Source organism: Scyliorhinus canicula, chromosome 21 (assembly GCF_902713615.1).
Source record: "Scyliorhinus canicula chromosome 21, sScyCan1.1, whole genome shotgun sequence".
Taxonomy (NCBI): domain Eukaryota; kingdom Metazoa; phylum Chordata; class Chondrichthyes; order Carcharhiniformes; family Scyliorhinidae; genus Scyliorhinus; species Scyliorhinus canicula.
The window spans coordinates 20,091,997-20,109,427 of NC_052166.1; the positions used below are offsets into that span (position 1 = coordinate 20,091,997).

Consider the following 17,431-nt stretch of genomic DNA (forward strand, 5'->3'; position numbering starts at 1 on the left):
ACTCCTTTGCCCGTGACATTTAAAAAATATATATTTTTATTCAAGGCATTTTACATATATACACAAAAGTTCAGAATATCAAACATCAACATGAACAAAAAAAAACATAAGGCCCCAATCCCCCCCCGATACTAACAGTCCAACACACCTCGCCTTCCTAATCCCCCCCCCTTATCCTCCCACCCCTCCCCATCCCCCCCACCCCTCAATTCACCTTGAAGAAATCAATGAATGGTTTTCATACTCCGGGTGAAACCCTCCTCCGACCCGCTCAAGGTGAACTTCACCTTCTCCAAATGCAGGAATTCTGCCAGGTCACTCACCCATAGCCCCACCCTCGGCGACTCCCAAGTGCTGTCAGCTCAACAAGATCCGTCTTCTGGCTCTCAGGGAGTCAAAGGCCAATACATCCGTTCTCCTCACAACACCCCTCTCCTCACAAACTACCTCACCTGCAGGTATCTGAAACCATCTGTAGCTCGTATGTCTCCTCCAACTCCTCCAGGCCTGCAAGCTTGCCCCCAATAAATAAGTCCCGAAAGCATTCTATCCCCACCTGCCGCCACCCCGGAACCTCGCATCCAGCCCCGTTGGCACAAACCTATGATTGCAACATATCGGTGCCCACAACGACATGCTCTCTAACCAGAAATGCTGCCTGCACTGGCCCCACACCCGCAGCGCCAAAACCACCATTGGGTTCACGGAGTACCGGACCAGCGAGAACAGAAGTGGCGCCAACAACAGTGCCCACAGCTTGTCCCCTACACAACGCCGCCTCCATCCGCCCTCACACCGACCCCCTCCTCCACCGCGGGGTCTTCCCCGCCCAAACAAACACCGAGATTATCCCATTTACCTTCTGAAAAAAAGGACTTGGTGACAAAGATGAGGTGGTTCTCGAATACGAACAAGGACTTGGGCAGTACCAGAAACTCACCCCCACCGTCCGAAATGTCAACTCCCCTAACCTCCGCTCTCCTGCTCTCTAGCATTAATCAGGAACCCCTCACTCTTCCCAATGTTCAGTTTATATCCCAAAAACCTGGCAAATTTCCTCAAGATCTCCATGATCCTTTCAATGCTACCCACCGGGTCTGAGATATATAACGAAAGGTCGTCCGCATACAGCGATATTCTGTGTTCAGCCCCCCCCCCCCCCCCCCCCCCCCGCCCCCCCCCGCCATCTTGACCCCTCGCCAGCACCTTAGTCTCCTTACTTGAGAAAGGACGTACTGGCGCTGGAGGGTGTGCAGAGGAGATTCACTAGGTTAATCCCAGAGCTGAAGGGGTTGGATTATGAGGAGAGGTTGAGTAGACTGGGACTGTACTCGTTGGAATTTAGAAGGATGAGGGGGGATCTTATAGAAACATTTAAAATTATGAAGGGAATAGATAGGATAGATGCGGGCAGGTTGTTTCCACTGGCGGGTGACAGCAGAACTAGGGGGCATAGCCTCAAAATAAGGGGAAGTAGATTTAGGACTGAGTTTAGGAGGAACTTCTTCACCCAAAGGGTTGTGAATCTATGGAATTCCTTGCCCAGTGAAGCAGTTGAGGCTCCTTCATTACATGTTTTTAAGGTAAAGATAGATAGTTTTTTGAAGAATAAAGGGATTAATGGTTATGGTGTTCGGGCCGGAAAGTGAAGCTGAGTCCACAAAAGATCAGCCATGATCTAATTGAATGGCGGAGCAGGCTCGAGGGGCCAGATGGCCTACTCCTGCTCCTAGTTCTTATGTTCTTATGTCCCCAGTGCCATAGCCAATTGCTCTATCGCTAAAGCGAAGAGCAACAGGGAGAGCTGGCACCCCTGCCTCATTCTCCGATATAGCTCAAAGTACCCCAAATTCATCCAAACACTCACCATCGGCACCCTGTACAGCAGCAGAACCCAATCACGAACTCCTGACCAAACCTGAACTGAGCCAACAGGTATGTCCACTCCATCTAATCGAAGGCCTTCTCTGCATCCATTGCTACGACTACTTCTACCCCTGTCCCTTAGAGGGCATCATAATAACATTAAGGAGCCTATGCACATTCACCAACAACTGCTGCCCCTTCACAAACCTTGACTGACCCTGGCACACAATACTCTGTCCGCGGCGCCAACAACTTTGCATCAATATTACGCAACAACATCGGGCGGTACGACCCACACTGCTCCGGGTCCTTATCCTTCTTCAAAATCAAGGAAATGGATGGCTGTGATTATGTGGGGGACCGACTCCCTGCCCTCCCTGGCCGCATTATACATCCTTACCAGCAGCAGCCCTAGTTCTGCTCCAAACTTCTTGTAAAACTCCACTGGAAACCCATCCGGCACCGAGGCCTTCCCTGCCTGCATCGCCCCAACACCATCCATCACGTCCCTCAGCCCGATCGGGGCCCCCCCAATCCCTTCAGCATCTCCTCCTCCACCCTGGGGAACGCCAAGCCATCCAGAAACGGTTTCATCTCCTCCCCCAGCAGGGGGATCCAACTCAAGCAAGCCTTCTGTAAAAGGCCTCAAATATCCCATTAACCCCCTCTGGGTTCACCACCAACTTGCCCCTCCCATCCCTCACCCTATCAATCTCCCTCCCGCCACCTGCTTCATCTGGTGGGCCTGCATCTGACTCACCTTTTCCCCATACTTGTACACTGCCCCTCCGCAGCTGCCCCAACGCCTTACCCGTGGACACTTGCCCAAACTCCATCTGGAGCTTGAACAAATTCTCCTCTAGCACCACGGAGTACTTCCGACCACCCAGAATCTCACCAACCAGCCCTGTCCTCCCCTCATGTTCCACACTTCCCTATGCATCCGGATCTAAATAAATTAGCCCCTCACTACCATCTTAAGTGCCTCCCACAGCGTGGAGGCTGTGACCTCCCCCGTGTCATTCAGCTCCACATAGCCCCGGATGGCAGTTCTCACCCTCTCTCACACCCCCTCATCTGCCAACAACCCCACAGCCGACCTCCACTGCGGCCGTTGGACGTTCCCCCTGTGCCAGTGAGGCGCCTGGTCGAAAACCACGATCAGCGAATACTCCGAGTCAGCCACTGCTTCCAGCAGCGCCTTGTCCATCACAAATAAATCAATCTGGGAGTGCACCCAGACTACATGTGCAAGGTACGAAAACTCCTGCGCCTTCAGCCACCCAAACCTCCAAGTGTCCTCCCCCCACACCCCCACTACGATCCATAAACCCCCTCAGCTCCCTAGCCACCGCCGACACCTTAGGACTCAACTGGTCCAACATCCGATCCAGAGCCATGTTAAAATCGCCCCGTTATCAGTTGGTGCTTGCCCAGGTCTGGGATCCTCCCTAACACTCAAAGCCCACGTTGTTCCAATTCAGGGCATAAACATTCACCAGGACTACCAGCATCCCCTCCAGCTGACCATTACATACCTACCCCCTGGATTTGCCACAATGCTTCCACCCACCTCAAAATCACTTTCTTATTCACCAGCACCACCACCCCCCTGGGATCCATATCCAACCACGAATGGAACACCTGCCCCACCCATCCCTTCTTCAGCCTTGTCTGGTCCCCCACCTTCAGGTGCGTCTCCTGTAAAAACTTTTCACAATATTCGTTAATGATCCGGAAGAAGGTACTGAAGCCATTGTTGCTAACTTTGCAGATGATACAAACATCTGTAGAGGGACAGGTAGTATTGAGGAAGCAAGGGGGCTGCAGAAGGATTTGAACAGGCTAGGAGAGTGGGCAGTGAAGTGGCAGATGGAATACAATGTGGAAAAGTGTGAGGTTATGCACTTTGGAAGGAGGAATTTAGGCATAGACTATTTTCTAAATGGGGAAATGCTCAGGAAATCAGAAGCACAAAGGGACTTGTGAGTCCTTGTTCACGATTCTCTTAAGGTTAACGTGCAGTTCAATCGGCAGTTAGGTAGGTAAATGCAATGTTAGCATTCATGCCAAGAGAGCTAGAATACAAGACCAGCGATGTACTTCTGAGGCTGTATAAGGCTCTGGTCAGACCCCATTTGGAGTATTGTGAGCAGTTTTGGGCCCCATATCTAAGGAAAGATAGATGTTTCATAGAATTTAAGGTATAGGAGGGCATTCGGCCCATCGATTCTGCACCAGCCCTTGCAAAGAGCACCATACGCAAGCCCACGCCTCCACCCTATCTCCGTAACCCAGTAACCCCACTTAAACTTTTTGGACACTAAGAGACAATTTAGCATGGCCAATTCACCTAACCCGCACATCTTTGGACTGTGGGAGGAAAACGGAGCACCCGGAGGAAATCCACGTGTGCTGGCCTTAGAAAGGGTCCAGAGGAGGTTCACAAGAATGATCCATGGAATGAACAGCTTGTCATATGAGGAATGGTTGAGGGCTCTAGGTCTGTACTCGTTGGAGTTTAGAAGGAGGATGGGGGGATCGTATTGAAACTTACAGGATATTGCGAGGCCTGGATAGAGTGGACGTGGAGAGGATGTTTCCACTTGTAAGAAAAACTAGAAGCAGAGGACACAATTTCAGACTGAAGGGATGATCCTATAAAACACAGAAATGAAGAGGAATTTCTTCAGCCAGAGGGTGGTGAATAGAGGTCAGCACGGTGGCACAGTGGGTTCGTCCTGTTGCCTCACGATGCTGAGGTCCCAGGTTCGATCCCGGCTCTGGGTCACTGTCTGTGTGGAGTTTTCACATTCCCCCCGTGTTTGCGTGGGTTTCACCCCCGAATCCCAAAGACATGCAGGCTAGGTGGATTGGCCACGCTAAATTGCCCCTTAATTACAAATTAATTGGGTACTCTAAATTAAAAAAAAATAAAAAATAAGATAGAGATAGATAGGTTCTTGATTAATAAGGGGATCAGGCGTTATGGGGAGAAGGCTGGAGAATGGGGGAAATGAGAAAAATATCAGCCATGATTGAATGGTGGAGCAGACTCGATGGGCTGAGTGGCCTAATGCTGCTTCCATGTCTTATGGTCCAAAAACTAACTTCCGCCTTCAAACTCTTTAAGTGCATGAAAACATGAGGGCTCTCTGCCCCCTACTCCTCTGTCGTTCAGCCATACTCCTTGTTAAGCCATCCCCCCTCCTACCTGGCCCGTGTCACGGACCGCTCCAGTCCTGCCCCAAGATGTCCACCACCATCTCTCCCTTCCCAACCGCGCCACACCCGTGCCAGCAACCCTTCCCCCACCCCACACCCAAACAAAGAACCAACCCCCTCCCCTCCCTGTGCGGAGTTTGCACTTTCTCCCTGTATCTGTGTAGGTTTCCTCCGGGTGCTCCGGTTTCCTTCCACAGTCCAAAGATGTGCAGGGTAGGTGGATTGGCCATGATCAATTGCACCTTAGTATCCAAAAGGTTAGATGGGGCTACTGGGTTATGGGGATGGGGCAGAGGCAAGCTTTTTCCAAGGTGCACTCGATGGGCCGAATAGCCTCCTTCTGCACTGTAAAGGCAGCACGGTAGCACAAGTGGATAGCACTGTGGCTTTGCAGCGTCAGGTCCCAGGTTCGATTCCTCGCTGGGTCACTGTCTGCGCAGAGTCTGCACGTTCTCCCAGTGTCTCCGTGGGTTTCCTCCGGCTGCTCCAGTTTCCTCCCACAGTCCAAAGGCGTGTAGGTTAGGTGGATTGGTCATGATAAATTGCCCTTAGTGACCTTCTGCACTGTAAATTCTATGATAAAAAAGGTTAGGAGGGATTATTGGGTTACGGGGATAGGGTGGAAGTGCGGGCTTAAGTGGGTCGGTGCAGACTTGATGGGCCGAATGGCCTCCTTCTGCACTGTATGTTCTATGCAAATTCTATAATTCTATGATTCCCCCACACCTTCCTCCTGACAACCCCTTCACTTCCGTTAACTAGCCCACCCAGCTAGCATAGTGGCCCCCACTCGAGGCTTCTGGCTACCCCTCACCCTCCCAATTCACCCCTCAAACCTCCCAACGACCAGCAAACAAAGAAAAACAAAAGGCACACTCACCATCACCGCTGCCCCATCTTACCCTGCCACAATCGACCCATGCCATGCGCCACACACTACACAGACAACAAACTCCTCTCCAAAGATCAATGTCCTCACATTCCTCACAGTCCATGGCCCCTCATGAAGTAAAATTATTTCTTTTGATGTGCCACCCGCAAAGCAGGTGGGGTACAAAACCCCAAACTTCACCCCTTCTTGTAGAGGGCGGCCTTTATCTGATTATACCCAACCCTCCGCTTGGCCAGCTCCGTATCCAAGTCCTGGTAGGTTCATAGCTCACTCCACTCCCGGGTACACTTCTTAGTCCGCCTCGCCCACCTCAATATCTTCTCCTAATCCAAGAACCAATGCACCCTTACCACCGCTGCCCTCGGTTGCCCCTCCACCTGCGGCCTCCTCCTCAGCGCCTGATTCACCTCGAGGGGCCGGTCAAAGGCCCCCCCCTCGCCCATCAGCTTCTCCAACTTGCTCGCCACATACTTGGTGGCTTCCACTTCCAACACCTTCGGCAATCCCCACAATCCAGATTCTGCCTCCTGGAGCGATTCTCCATGTCCTCCAACTTCTCCCTCGACCTCGCCTGGTTGCTCAGCACCATCCCCATCTCCAGCAAGGTCAACCAATCCTCATGCTCTACCACCAACTCCTCCACATCCTGGATCGCCAGGCCATGAGCCTCCTGCCTCTGCTCTACCCACTCAATCGCCGCCCTAAGCGGCTCCACCACTTTGGCCAAATCCTCTGAGGCTTCCTTCCTCTGCTGCTGAAATTTGCTACTGAGGAATTACACAACTGCTCCGTCAACGACTAGGCGGGCAACGCTGCCCCCTTGCTCTCTGCCATGTTCTCCTGTGTCACACTACGAAAACCTTCTTGCACCAGTTGCTCTCTTTTCCTCGGGGCAATCCTGGTCCGGTGAGCCCTGCACCAGTCCCACCGGAGGAGTATTGCACTCACGTACCTTTTGCTCTCAGACACCACACAATTCGGGTGGGGATGGACCGAAAAAAATCCATCTCAAGCGGGAGCCACCAAATGTGCGAGCACTCACTCCATGCCCTCCACCGGAAGTGTCCATGACATTTTCTGAGAGTATCTAGCGTGATGAATGTAGGGATTTCAGATATATTGTATTGTATGTATTTGCTGAAGTGAGGTTAAAATCCTGCGTTAGTGGGTGTATGACTGTTTTTAAAAATCCTGACTTGCAAGACAGCTAGCCTCTTTTGGAGCCAGAGGTGCAATTAAAGCATCATAAAAAGTTTAGGCTAATGGACTTTTATTTAGTCAATTAGAGACATTGTGCTCAGTTCGTAAGAGGATGTAGTTAATGGGAGGAGTCACGGGTTGAAGCAGTCAGGTGTTGAGTTTCAGAGTTTTAGTTTTTGTGACTGGAAGGTAAATTGAGAAGTTCCTGAAGAAATGCAGCCAGAAATTCTGCACTGTTCTGACAGGGTTCAGGTCTATCTTTTCAAACAGGCCCAAAAGACATCTCTGCACAGCAAGTATTCCTGAGTGCTAACTGTATTTTAAAGTGGATTGGGATCTGAGATGGGTTTGTTGTTTGAGTGGGAATAAAGATAGCAGTTGAGGGTTGTTGTGTCACTGTTTTGATTAGCATTGTTCAAGGGGTAATTGTAATATATTTCTCTTGTGTGATGTTAAAGATATGTTAATACTGTGTTTGTACTAAACTTTTGTTTTAATATACCAAACCCCTATTTTGCGTGAAATTTCTCCTGGAGCCAGGTATCCTTTCCTCACTGTCTTATAAAATTTAAATAAAATATTGGGGTTACTGTCCAACATCCTTGCCGCTGTTGGGGTCTGGTCTGGGATTGTAATAAAATGGTTACGTTTCTTGTCTTTCCAACAAACACTTGGCCATCTGCTCCTGTGAGGTCGAGATATTATTTTATTCGTGCGATGTGGGTGCCGTTGGCTGGGTCAGCATTTTTGCATATCCCCATTTGCCTTTGAATTGAGGGGCTTGCGAGGCCAATTCAGAGGACATTTAAAAATCAACTACATTCTTGTGGATCCGGAGTCAGATTTCCTTTCCCAAGAGACATTAGTGAACCAATGGTTTCTACGACAATCGACAATGGTTTCATGATCATGAGGCTTTGAATTCCAGGATTTAAATTAAATGAATTCAAATTGCAGCATCTGCCATGGGATTTGAACCCGGATCCCTGGGGCATTACCCAGGGTCTCTGGATTACCAGTGCAGTGATAATATCATTGTGCCACCGCCTCCACTGCCACATGCTGCTTAGGGGAGCTGGTTAAGTGCTCCACATCAGAAGGGACAAAGGCTGTGACTAAGTAGTGACTGCGCTTGATAGTTACAAGGAAGCGAGGAAGGATCTAAAGAGAGAGCTAAGACGAGCAAGGAGGGGACATGAGAAGTCTTTAGCAGGTAGGATCAAGGAAAACCCAAAAGCTTTCTATAGGTATGTCAGGAATAAAATGACTAGGGTAAGAGTAGGGCCAGTCAAGAACAGTGGTGGGAAGTTGTGTGTGGAGGCTGAGGAGATAAGCGAGATACTAAATGAATACTTTTCGTCAGTATTCACTCAGGAAAAAGATAATGTTGTGGAGGAGAATGCTGAGACCCAGGCTATTAGAATAGATGGCATTGAGGTGCGTAGGGAAGAAGTGTTGGCAATTCTGGACAAGGTGAAAATAGATAAGTCCCCGGGGCCTGATGGGATTTATCCTAGGATTCTCTGGGAAGCCAGGGAAGAGATTGCTGAGCCTTTCGCTTTGATTTTTATGTCATCATTGACTACAGGAATAGTGCCAGAGGACTGGAGGATAGCAAATGTGGTCCCTTTGTTCAAGAAGGGGAGTAGAGATAACCCCGGTAACTATAGGCCGGTGAGCCTCACGTCTGTTGTGGGTAAAGTCTTGGAGAGGATTATAAGAGATACGATTTATAATCATCTAGATAGGAATAATATGATTAGGGATAGTCAGCATGGTTTTGTGAAGGGTAGGTCATGCCTCACAAACCTTATCGAGTTCTTTGAGAAGGTGACTGAACAGGTAGACGAGGGTAGAGCAGTTGATGTGGTGTATATGGATTTCAGTAAAGCGTTTGATAAGGTTCCCCACGGTCGTCTATTGCAGAAAATACGGAGGCTGGGGATTGAGGGTGATTTAGAGATGTGGATCAGAAATTGGCTAGTTGAAAGAAGACAGAGGGTGGTGGTTGATGGCAAATGTTCAGAATGGAGTTCAGTTACGAGTGGCGTACCACAAGGATCTGTTCTGGGGCCGTTGCTGTTTGTCATTTTTATAAATGACCTAGAGGAGGGCACAGAAGGTTGGGTGAGTAAATTTGCAGACGACACTAAAGTCGATGGACTTGTAGACAGTGTGGAAGGATGTTGCAGGTTACAGAGGGACATAGATAAGCTGCAGAGCTGGGCTGAGAGGTGGCAAATGGAGTTTAATGTAGAGAAGTGTGAGGTGATTCACTTTGGAAAGAATAACAGGAATGCGGAATATTTGGCTAATGGTAAAATTCTTAGCAGTGTGGATGAGCAGAGGGATCTCGGTGTCCATGTACATATATCCCTGAAAGTTGCCACCCAGGTTGATAGGGTTGTGAAGAAGGCCTATGGTGTGTTGGCCTTTATTGGTAGAGGGATTGAGTTCCGGAGCCATGAGGTCATGTTGCAGATGTACAAAACTCTGGTACGGCCGCATTTGGAGTATTTCGTACAGTTCTGGTCGCCTCATTATAGGAAGGACGTGGAAGCTTTGGAACGGGTGCATAGGATAATTACCAGGATGTTGCCTGGTATGGAGGGAAAATCTTATGAGGAAAGGCTGATGGACTTGAGGTTGTTTTCGTTAGAGAGAAGAAGGTTAAGAGGTGACTTAATAGAGGCATACAAAATGATCAGAGGGTTAGATAGGGTGGACAGTGAGAGCCTTCTCCCGCGGATGGAGGTGGCTAGCACGAGGGGACATAGCCTTAAATTGAGGGGTAATAGATATAGGACAGATGTCAGAGGTAGGTTTTTTTACGCAAAGAGTGGTGAGGCCGTGGAATGCCCTACCTGCAACAGTAGTGAACTCGCCAACATTGAGGGCATTTAAAAGTTTATTGGATAAGCATATGGATGATAATGGCATAGTGTAGGTTAGATGGCCTTTAGTTTTTGACTTCCCATGTCGGTGCAACATCGTGGGCCGAAGGGCCTGTACTGCGCTGTATCGTTCTATGTTCTAAGTACAAACAACTACTCATGACATACCAGTGCCCCCAGTTGGTCATGTTGGTCAGCTGGCACTGACTCGAGAACCGAAGGAAAGCCGATCTATAAACGTTTGAAGTGGACAATACATTTCTAAGCAGTACATCAAATCCAAAAGTGACTGAGCTCAAAGACCAACAGCTCCAACTGTACACATCCCATAGGACCATAAGACATAGGAGCAGAATTAGGCCACTCGGCCCATCGAGTCTGCTGCGCCATTCCATCATGGCTGATATTTTCTGATCCCCATTCTCCTGCCTTCTCCCCATAACCCCTGATCATTATTCAAGAACATGCCTTCTTTCTAATTTATGGTTTCCAAGAACAATTAGACACAGGAATAGCCTCCCACAAACTTTAATCGCCATGCTCCCAAAGGACTCATTTAAGGAAAGTTTGTCGAACATTTTAAATTAATGCAGCCATCGACTGCACTCATTGCGCAACTCCTGTGAAAATTCTCAGTGGAGTATAATTCCACAAGTTACTAAGAAAAATAAGTAACACAGTATTTAGCCCTCCAACATCAATCAATCATTGCTGATTTCCCGCTGTCCTGACCAACAATCCTCCCTCAGTTGACTTGTATAAATACAACACTCATCTTATTTGTAATTTTGGGGCATTGCGGATCTTGAATTAAATGAATTTTCTGATGTAGCAAGTCACCTTCAGCTCAAGATGCAATTGTGCAGGAGGGTCAGTAACCAGGGGGAATCGGTTTAAGATTATTGGCTAAAGGAGCAGAATGGGGATGACGAGAGATTTTTCCAGAGCGAGTTATGATGATCTGGAATGCACTGTGTTAAAGGGCGGTGAAAACAGAGTCGATAGTGAGTTTCCAAAGGGAGCCAGATAAATAGTGAAGTGATAAATGCAGGGCTGGGGGAAAGAACGGGGCTGGGATTAATTGGGTAGTTCTTACAAAGAGTCGACGCAGGTACGGTGGACCAAAGATCCACTTTCTGTGCTGTAATTTTCTGTGACATTTTGCCCCAAAGATAAGTTAAAACATTTTCCAATTTGTCACAGCCAAATTAAAGTCTGCTTTCTGGACGGCACAGGCAGCAATGCGAGATGGCAGCAACAACTCTTCAACATGTTGACATGGTTACAGACTGCCATGAGGGGAGGCAGAGAGTCACAAAGAGATGCACAAAATAGTTCAGAAAAGGGTGGGATTTGTAGATCCCTGTACACTAAGAGGCAGGGGTAACTCTAGCTGAGCCAGACCAGGAGATATCTGATCTGTCCCGAGAACGGAAATGTAACAACTGACCATGTCCCGCACCAGTCCTTAGGACCCTGCAAGAGTATATTTTAACACAAGCAGTGATCCATTGTCCCCTTGCCCAATCTTTCGCCTGGTTACCTGCTTCACTGACATCAGGACTTGCTCCTTTTGACTGTTGTTCCGCATGAGGAGCTGTGTCCTCTCTCGTTGCTCGTCATTCAGCCGCCTCTCAAAATCCAGCTTCTCCTGCTGCTTCTGTTCCTGAGAAGAGGAGACACAGTGGGGTGAGGCACAGTACCATAATTTTGTGTTGGAGCTCCCTGGGCATGTGGCGCCCACAACAGTACAAACACCGCGCCACAATCATAGAATTTACAGCTCAGGCCATTCGGCCCATCGAGTCTGCAGAGCACCCTACTTAAGGCCACAGCTCCACCCTATACCCGCAACTCCACCTAACCTTTTTGGACACTGTGGGCCATTTAGCATGGCCAAGCCACCTAACCTGCACATCTTTGGATTGTGGGAGGAAACCGGGGCACCCGGAGGAAACCCACGCAGACATGGGGGAACGTGCAGACTCTGCACAGGCAGTAACCCAAACCGGGAATCGAACCCGGGGCCCTATGCTGTGAAGCAACCACTGTGATACATGACATCTAGTTGGGTTAGGTATAATGTGGAGATAACTTATACCCAGCCAGGTTCTCCAGGGGCTGAGCTGCACAAAGCAGGCAGGGTCTGGGCTCAATCTGGATTCATCAGGAGCACTGGATTAGGGTGGTAGAAATAGCCGCTGCTAACAGCGGAAAGGAGGAGGAGGGCGAGGGGCGATGGAAGAATGGAAAGAAAAACATCAGCCGGATCTCTGGATATAGCTTTCCAGTAACCCCCAATACAAAGCACAGTAACCCCTATTACAAAGCACACGTGTTTCGCTCCATCAATCCCTCATGATTAGCTCAACCCCAATTGTTGAGATTCAAACGTTCGGGAAAGGTATGGAAGTGTGATTGGTATTTGTGGAACAGCTCCAGAGAGGGACATTAGAGGAAAACTCCTGCTTCGAGGCAGACTCCAGAGTTTATCTTCTCCTTCAGAAAAGCCAAGACCACAGGAAGCAAATCAGTCCTTAGAGGAGAAAATAATTCAAACAACACAGCTTGTGTCAGAACTTTCTATAAATAAGCCCCGGATAAAAAAACACTTACAGACCACATCATCCTGTTGGGCAATTCTTCTAACCCAGGCACCACTCCACTGACTAGTTGTGGCTTCATAGTGACTGCAAGTTTGATAGTGGGGGACTGGTTGTGACCATGGCTGTTTAACAGCCACTATACGATATACATCCCATAAACTGGGCCCACCCGCCTGTTTCACTACCCATTTCTACTAAAGTGAAAGACAGTGTAAAGTCTGATTGAAATAAGATTTAGTTCAACAAAATGTGAAATAGCGAAAGAAAAGCAGTCAGTGAATCAGAGCAAGAACCAGGGTGGCCATTCGAGGAATGGTGGGGGAAATTTCTCCAGCTTTCTTATTCAAGTTAGTAGTTAGCAGCAAATTACAAGGGCTGATCATGTGTGCCTGAGAGGTAACCTTTCGCCAAATCGTCTTCATTTAACCTTTTGCTTGTGGATAAATTGCCAAGACCTTAATGGAGAACACAACCGCTCGTTACCAGATTAAATACATGTTGCAGGAATGGACTCATGAGCTCAGAAACAATTAGTGAGTCAGAGCAAGGAAAAGACTGCCCAATAGAGGGACCTGGGAGAAATGCATGTGGAAGGAACCGGAGAGGTAGAGAGAGAGAGAGAGAGAGAGAGAGAGAGAGAGAGATATAGAGAGAGAGAGAGAGAGAGAGAGAGAGAGAGATATCGCATTTTGATGACGTGATTTGTTCCAGTCTCCATATGGAATGCCTGGCACCAAACCAACTGGGTTTGTCACATAAAGGCCAGCTTAACAATCTAATGAGCAACAATATAGGCAATGCGATACTCAATGTTACAATATGCAACACCAAGTGGGAAGATTTTCATATATTCAAACTCTGCCCAATGGGGTGAGAATGGGAAAGGATTTTGTAAAAATTAATTTACTGGATGTGGGCGTCATTGGCTAGGCTAGCATTCATTGCCCAACCCGAATTGCCCTCGAGAAGGTGGTGGTGAACTGCCTTCTTGAACCGCTGAGGTCCCTTCAGGTGTAGGTCCACCTCCTGTGTTGTTAGCGAGGGAATTCTGTAGTACAGCTAGGATTTTCCAGTCCCACCCACTGCTAGGATCTTCCAGTTTCACTGAAGGCCAATGGACTTGTGGCTAGCCCGGAGCATCCACGTGGCAGGTCCAGAAAATCCCAGCATGTGCAGCCTGGTAGCACAAGTGATTAGCACTGTGACTTCACAGTGCCAGGGTCCCAGGTTAGATTCCCTGCTGGGTCACTGTCTGTGCGGAGTCTGCGTGTTCTCCCCGTGTCTGCATGGGTTTCCTCCAGGTGCTCCAGTTTCCTCCCACAGTCCAAAGACATGCAGGTTAGATGGATTAGCCATGATAAATTGCCCTTAGTGACCAAAAAAAATTTAGGAGGAGTTATTGGGTTACGGGGATTGGGTGAAAGTGAAGACTTACAGTGGGTCGGTGCAGACTCGCTGGGCCGAATGGTCTCCTTCTGCACTGTATGTTCTATATTCATAGGAAATGGATTTAGGCAATGGGAATGCCGTTCAGCACATCTGAATGGGAAAGGATTTAATTTAATGGCATTCTGTGTAGCGGGATGAAGCTGGGAAAGGGCTGTGCCCAATGGAATACTGCACTATGGGTGAAACTGGCAGAGGGTTGGAACAACCGGAATTCAATGCAGTGGGCTGGAATGGGAGAGGGTTGGTGGATTGAGTCATCAAGTTATTTATGCCACAGAAGGAAGCTATAAGGCCTGCCATGTCCGGCTGAGTGAAGCAATCCAGTCAGCCCCATTACGCTGCTCTATCCTCGTTACCCTGCAATTGCCGTTTGCTCAAATATCCAGCCAGTCATTTTGTCAGTTTCAATATTGGAACCAAGGATGGACGATGAGCTTGAATCCTGTGATTCATTGCAAAATAATATTCAAATCAACCACAAAGTAGAAGCTGTGTGCCCTTTCTCACCTTCCTCTTTTCGTAGTCCATGAATTTGCTCTGTAACAAAAGAAAAACTCTTGTAAGTACAGCATCTGCAAACTGTCACTTCAAGCACTTGCCTCTGGTACAGGCATCGCCCACCTCACCTCCACTCAGCTGACTGGGAGAATGCCTTGGTCGAGTGGGCAGTATCATGAGGAGTCGGGGGGGGGGGCGGGAAGGGGGTGTTGGAGAATGGCAGATGGGTAAAGGCTTCCGCAATACCAGAAAATCCCACAGCAACGTGAGGAGTGGCCACTGGCTGATTCACACACCTGCTTTCAATAAGAACAGTGTGGCATCAGGATGCTGAGGTCCACCTACTGTCGCTTCACAATGAAGCACAAATGCTAGTTAACACCTTGCTCATAGATGCACATTGCAGGTAAGAATAATACCATAGAGAGGGAGTGACTTCTCATCTGTGGAATTCCTTACAAAGCAAAATACAGAAGCAAAGCAGAGGCTGAATGTCAAATCTCTGACACTCCTACCTCCCTCTGGCCAATGCTGCTGAAAGTTAAGATCCCCAAACACAACTGCTCTGATAGATCCATTGCTTCAGTCTGTTCCAGTTCCATTGATCTCTTTCCAACTCAACTCTACTTTTTATCCCTCTTGTATGTAGAATATAATTTCTTCAAATCCAACTCAGCCCTCCTACCTCATCTTTTTCTGTAACATTGATGACTGTATTGGTGCCATCCCCAGGTGCCTCTCTCTTGCCCTCCCCCTCCCAGACGTCCACAAATGTCAGGTAATGACCATCTCCAATAAGAGAGAATCTAACCATTACCCGTTGACATTCAATGGCATTACCATCACTGAATTCCCCAATACCAACATCCTGGGGTTACCGTACTGTGACGATAAAATGTCAGAGGATAGGAATCCCTATGGACACGGAGAAGACGTTTGACCGTGTGGAGTGGCCATACATATTCTAGAAACTGGGGCGGTTTGGGCTTGGGCAGGGGTTGTCAACAGGGTGAGATTTTGTATAGGGCACCTAAAGTGAGTGTGCGGACCCAATAACATCAATTTGAGTATTTTGGGACGAGGCTGAGGTGCCCACTCTCCCCTTTGCCCTAGCGATTGAACCGTTGGCAAAAGCACTTAGGGCTTTGAGGGGGTAGCAGGAGAGCAGAGTCAGGGCAGCACGTGGCACAGTGGTTAGCACTGCAGCCTATGGCATTGACGACCTGAGTTCGAATCCCGGCCCTGGGTCACTGTGTGGAGTTTGCACATTCTCCCCGTGTCTACATGGGTTTCACCACCACAACCCAAAGATGTGTAGGTTAGATGGATTGGCCACACTAAATTTCCCCTTAATTGGAAAAAAAATAATTGGGTACTCTAAATGTATTTTTTTTTAATAAAAGGAGAGCAGAGTCCCTTAATACGCTGATGACCTCTTGTTATATATTGTAAACGTATAAGGAGATTGCCATTTTGGTTGGTAGGGGCGAGCTTTCATTATCTTGAGATACATGTGGCTCAGAGCTGGTCCCAGCTGCACATGTTGAATCTGTCAAAGATGGTGGAGGGAATAAAGGACGACTGTAGGAGGTGTTGCCTTTGTCGTTGGCTGTAAGGATCCAGACGGTAAAGAGGACTGTGTTGCTGAAGCTTCTGTTTGTGTTTCAGAATCTCCTGATTTTCATGCCCAAGTCTTTTTTTAGTAGGGTGAATAATATGATACTGGGGTTCTAGAGTTCGTGTGGGCGGATAAGGTACCCCGGACATAGATGTGTGTGTGTGTGTGTGTGTGTGTGGTGGTGGGTGGGTGGGTGACACGAGAGACAACTCGCTGGCTCAGTACTCCATAAGCCCAGTTGTGGTGCCAGCGTTGAAGATGTGGAATGGGTGATTCCACTGATTTGTGACAACCACAGGTTTGTTCCAACTGGGCTGGATGCGAGGTTTCCAGGGTGGGGACGGTTGGAAATAGAGTATTTTCGGGAAGAGCTGGAGGGGGTGTACTTGCGGGCAAAGGTGAATGGGTTCAGGTACCTGCAGATGAAAGGTTTCTTGAGGAAGGAGTTGGGTTTGTTCCCACAGCTGTCCCCTCCAGCGCTACGGGATGAGCTGCTATCCGAGGATGGGATAGGTGAGGGCAAGATGTCAGATATGTATGGGGAGTTGAAGAGGAGGGAGGGCGCCCATGGTGGAGGAGGTACAGCGTGAGCGGGAGGAAGAGCTGGGAGGGGCGATGCAAGCTGGGGTGTGGTGTGAGACTCTGCGGAGGATAAACATGTCCTCGTCGTGTGCAAGACCGAGTCTCATACAGTTTAAGGTGGTGCATAGGGCTCATATGACAGGGTCTAGGATGAGCCGCTTTTTCCAGGGGTGGAAGATAGGTGTGGGTGGTGCGCAGGGACACCTTTACCTCCCTGACAGCCTAGAGGCAGATCTTGCTATGCTGACGGGACTCAGAGCCACCAAAAGTGGGGGCATGGGTGAGCGACTTGGCAGAGTTCCTCCACCTAGAAAAAAAAAATCATCAGAGGGGTTAGAGCAGGATATGCATTGACTTCTTTAAGGGGCATTAACCCGGGGGGGGGGTCTTTGTATTTTCTTTGGGCGTTGGGGTGGCTGGGTGTAAAATCAGAGGGTGGAGGGGGAGGTACGGTTTACTGTTGCTGTTTGCTCATTTCTGTTCTGTATATATTTGAAAATACCTCCAATAAAATATTTTCCAAAAAAAAAACAAATGCTGTCCTGGACAACCATGATGTGGAGATGCCGGCGTTGGACTGGGGTGAGCACAGTAAGAAGTC

General features: G+C 48.6%; 1 protein-coding gene across 6 annotated transcripts in view; it reads right to left on the minus strand.

The window, feature by feature from the left end:
• Positions 1-17,431, minus strand: part of lrsam1 (leucine rich repeat and sterile alpha motif containing 1) — a 112,627-nt gene that overhangs the window by 40,982 nt on the left and 54,214 nt on the right. For all 6 annotated transcript variants that reach the window (XR_005458558.1, XR_005458557.1, XM_038782632.1 and 3 more), the window contains exons 10-11: positions 14,640-14,669; positions 11,621-11,743 (exon numbers count right to left, since the gene is read on the minus strand). Coding sequence is in view for 4 of the 6 variants with exons in the window: in XM_038782632.1 (XP_038638560.1) it covers positions 11,621-11,743; positions 14,640-14,669 (153 nt within the window). In the remaining 2 variants the exon portion in view is untranslated. The remainder of the gene's footprint in view (positions 1-11,620; positions 11,744-14,639; positions 14,670-17,431) is intronic.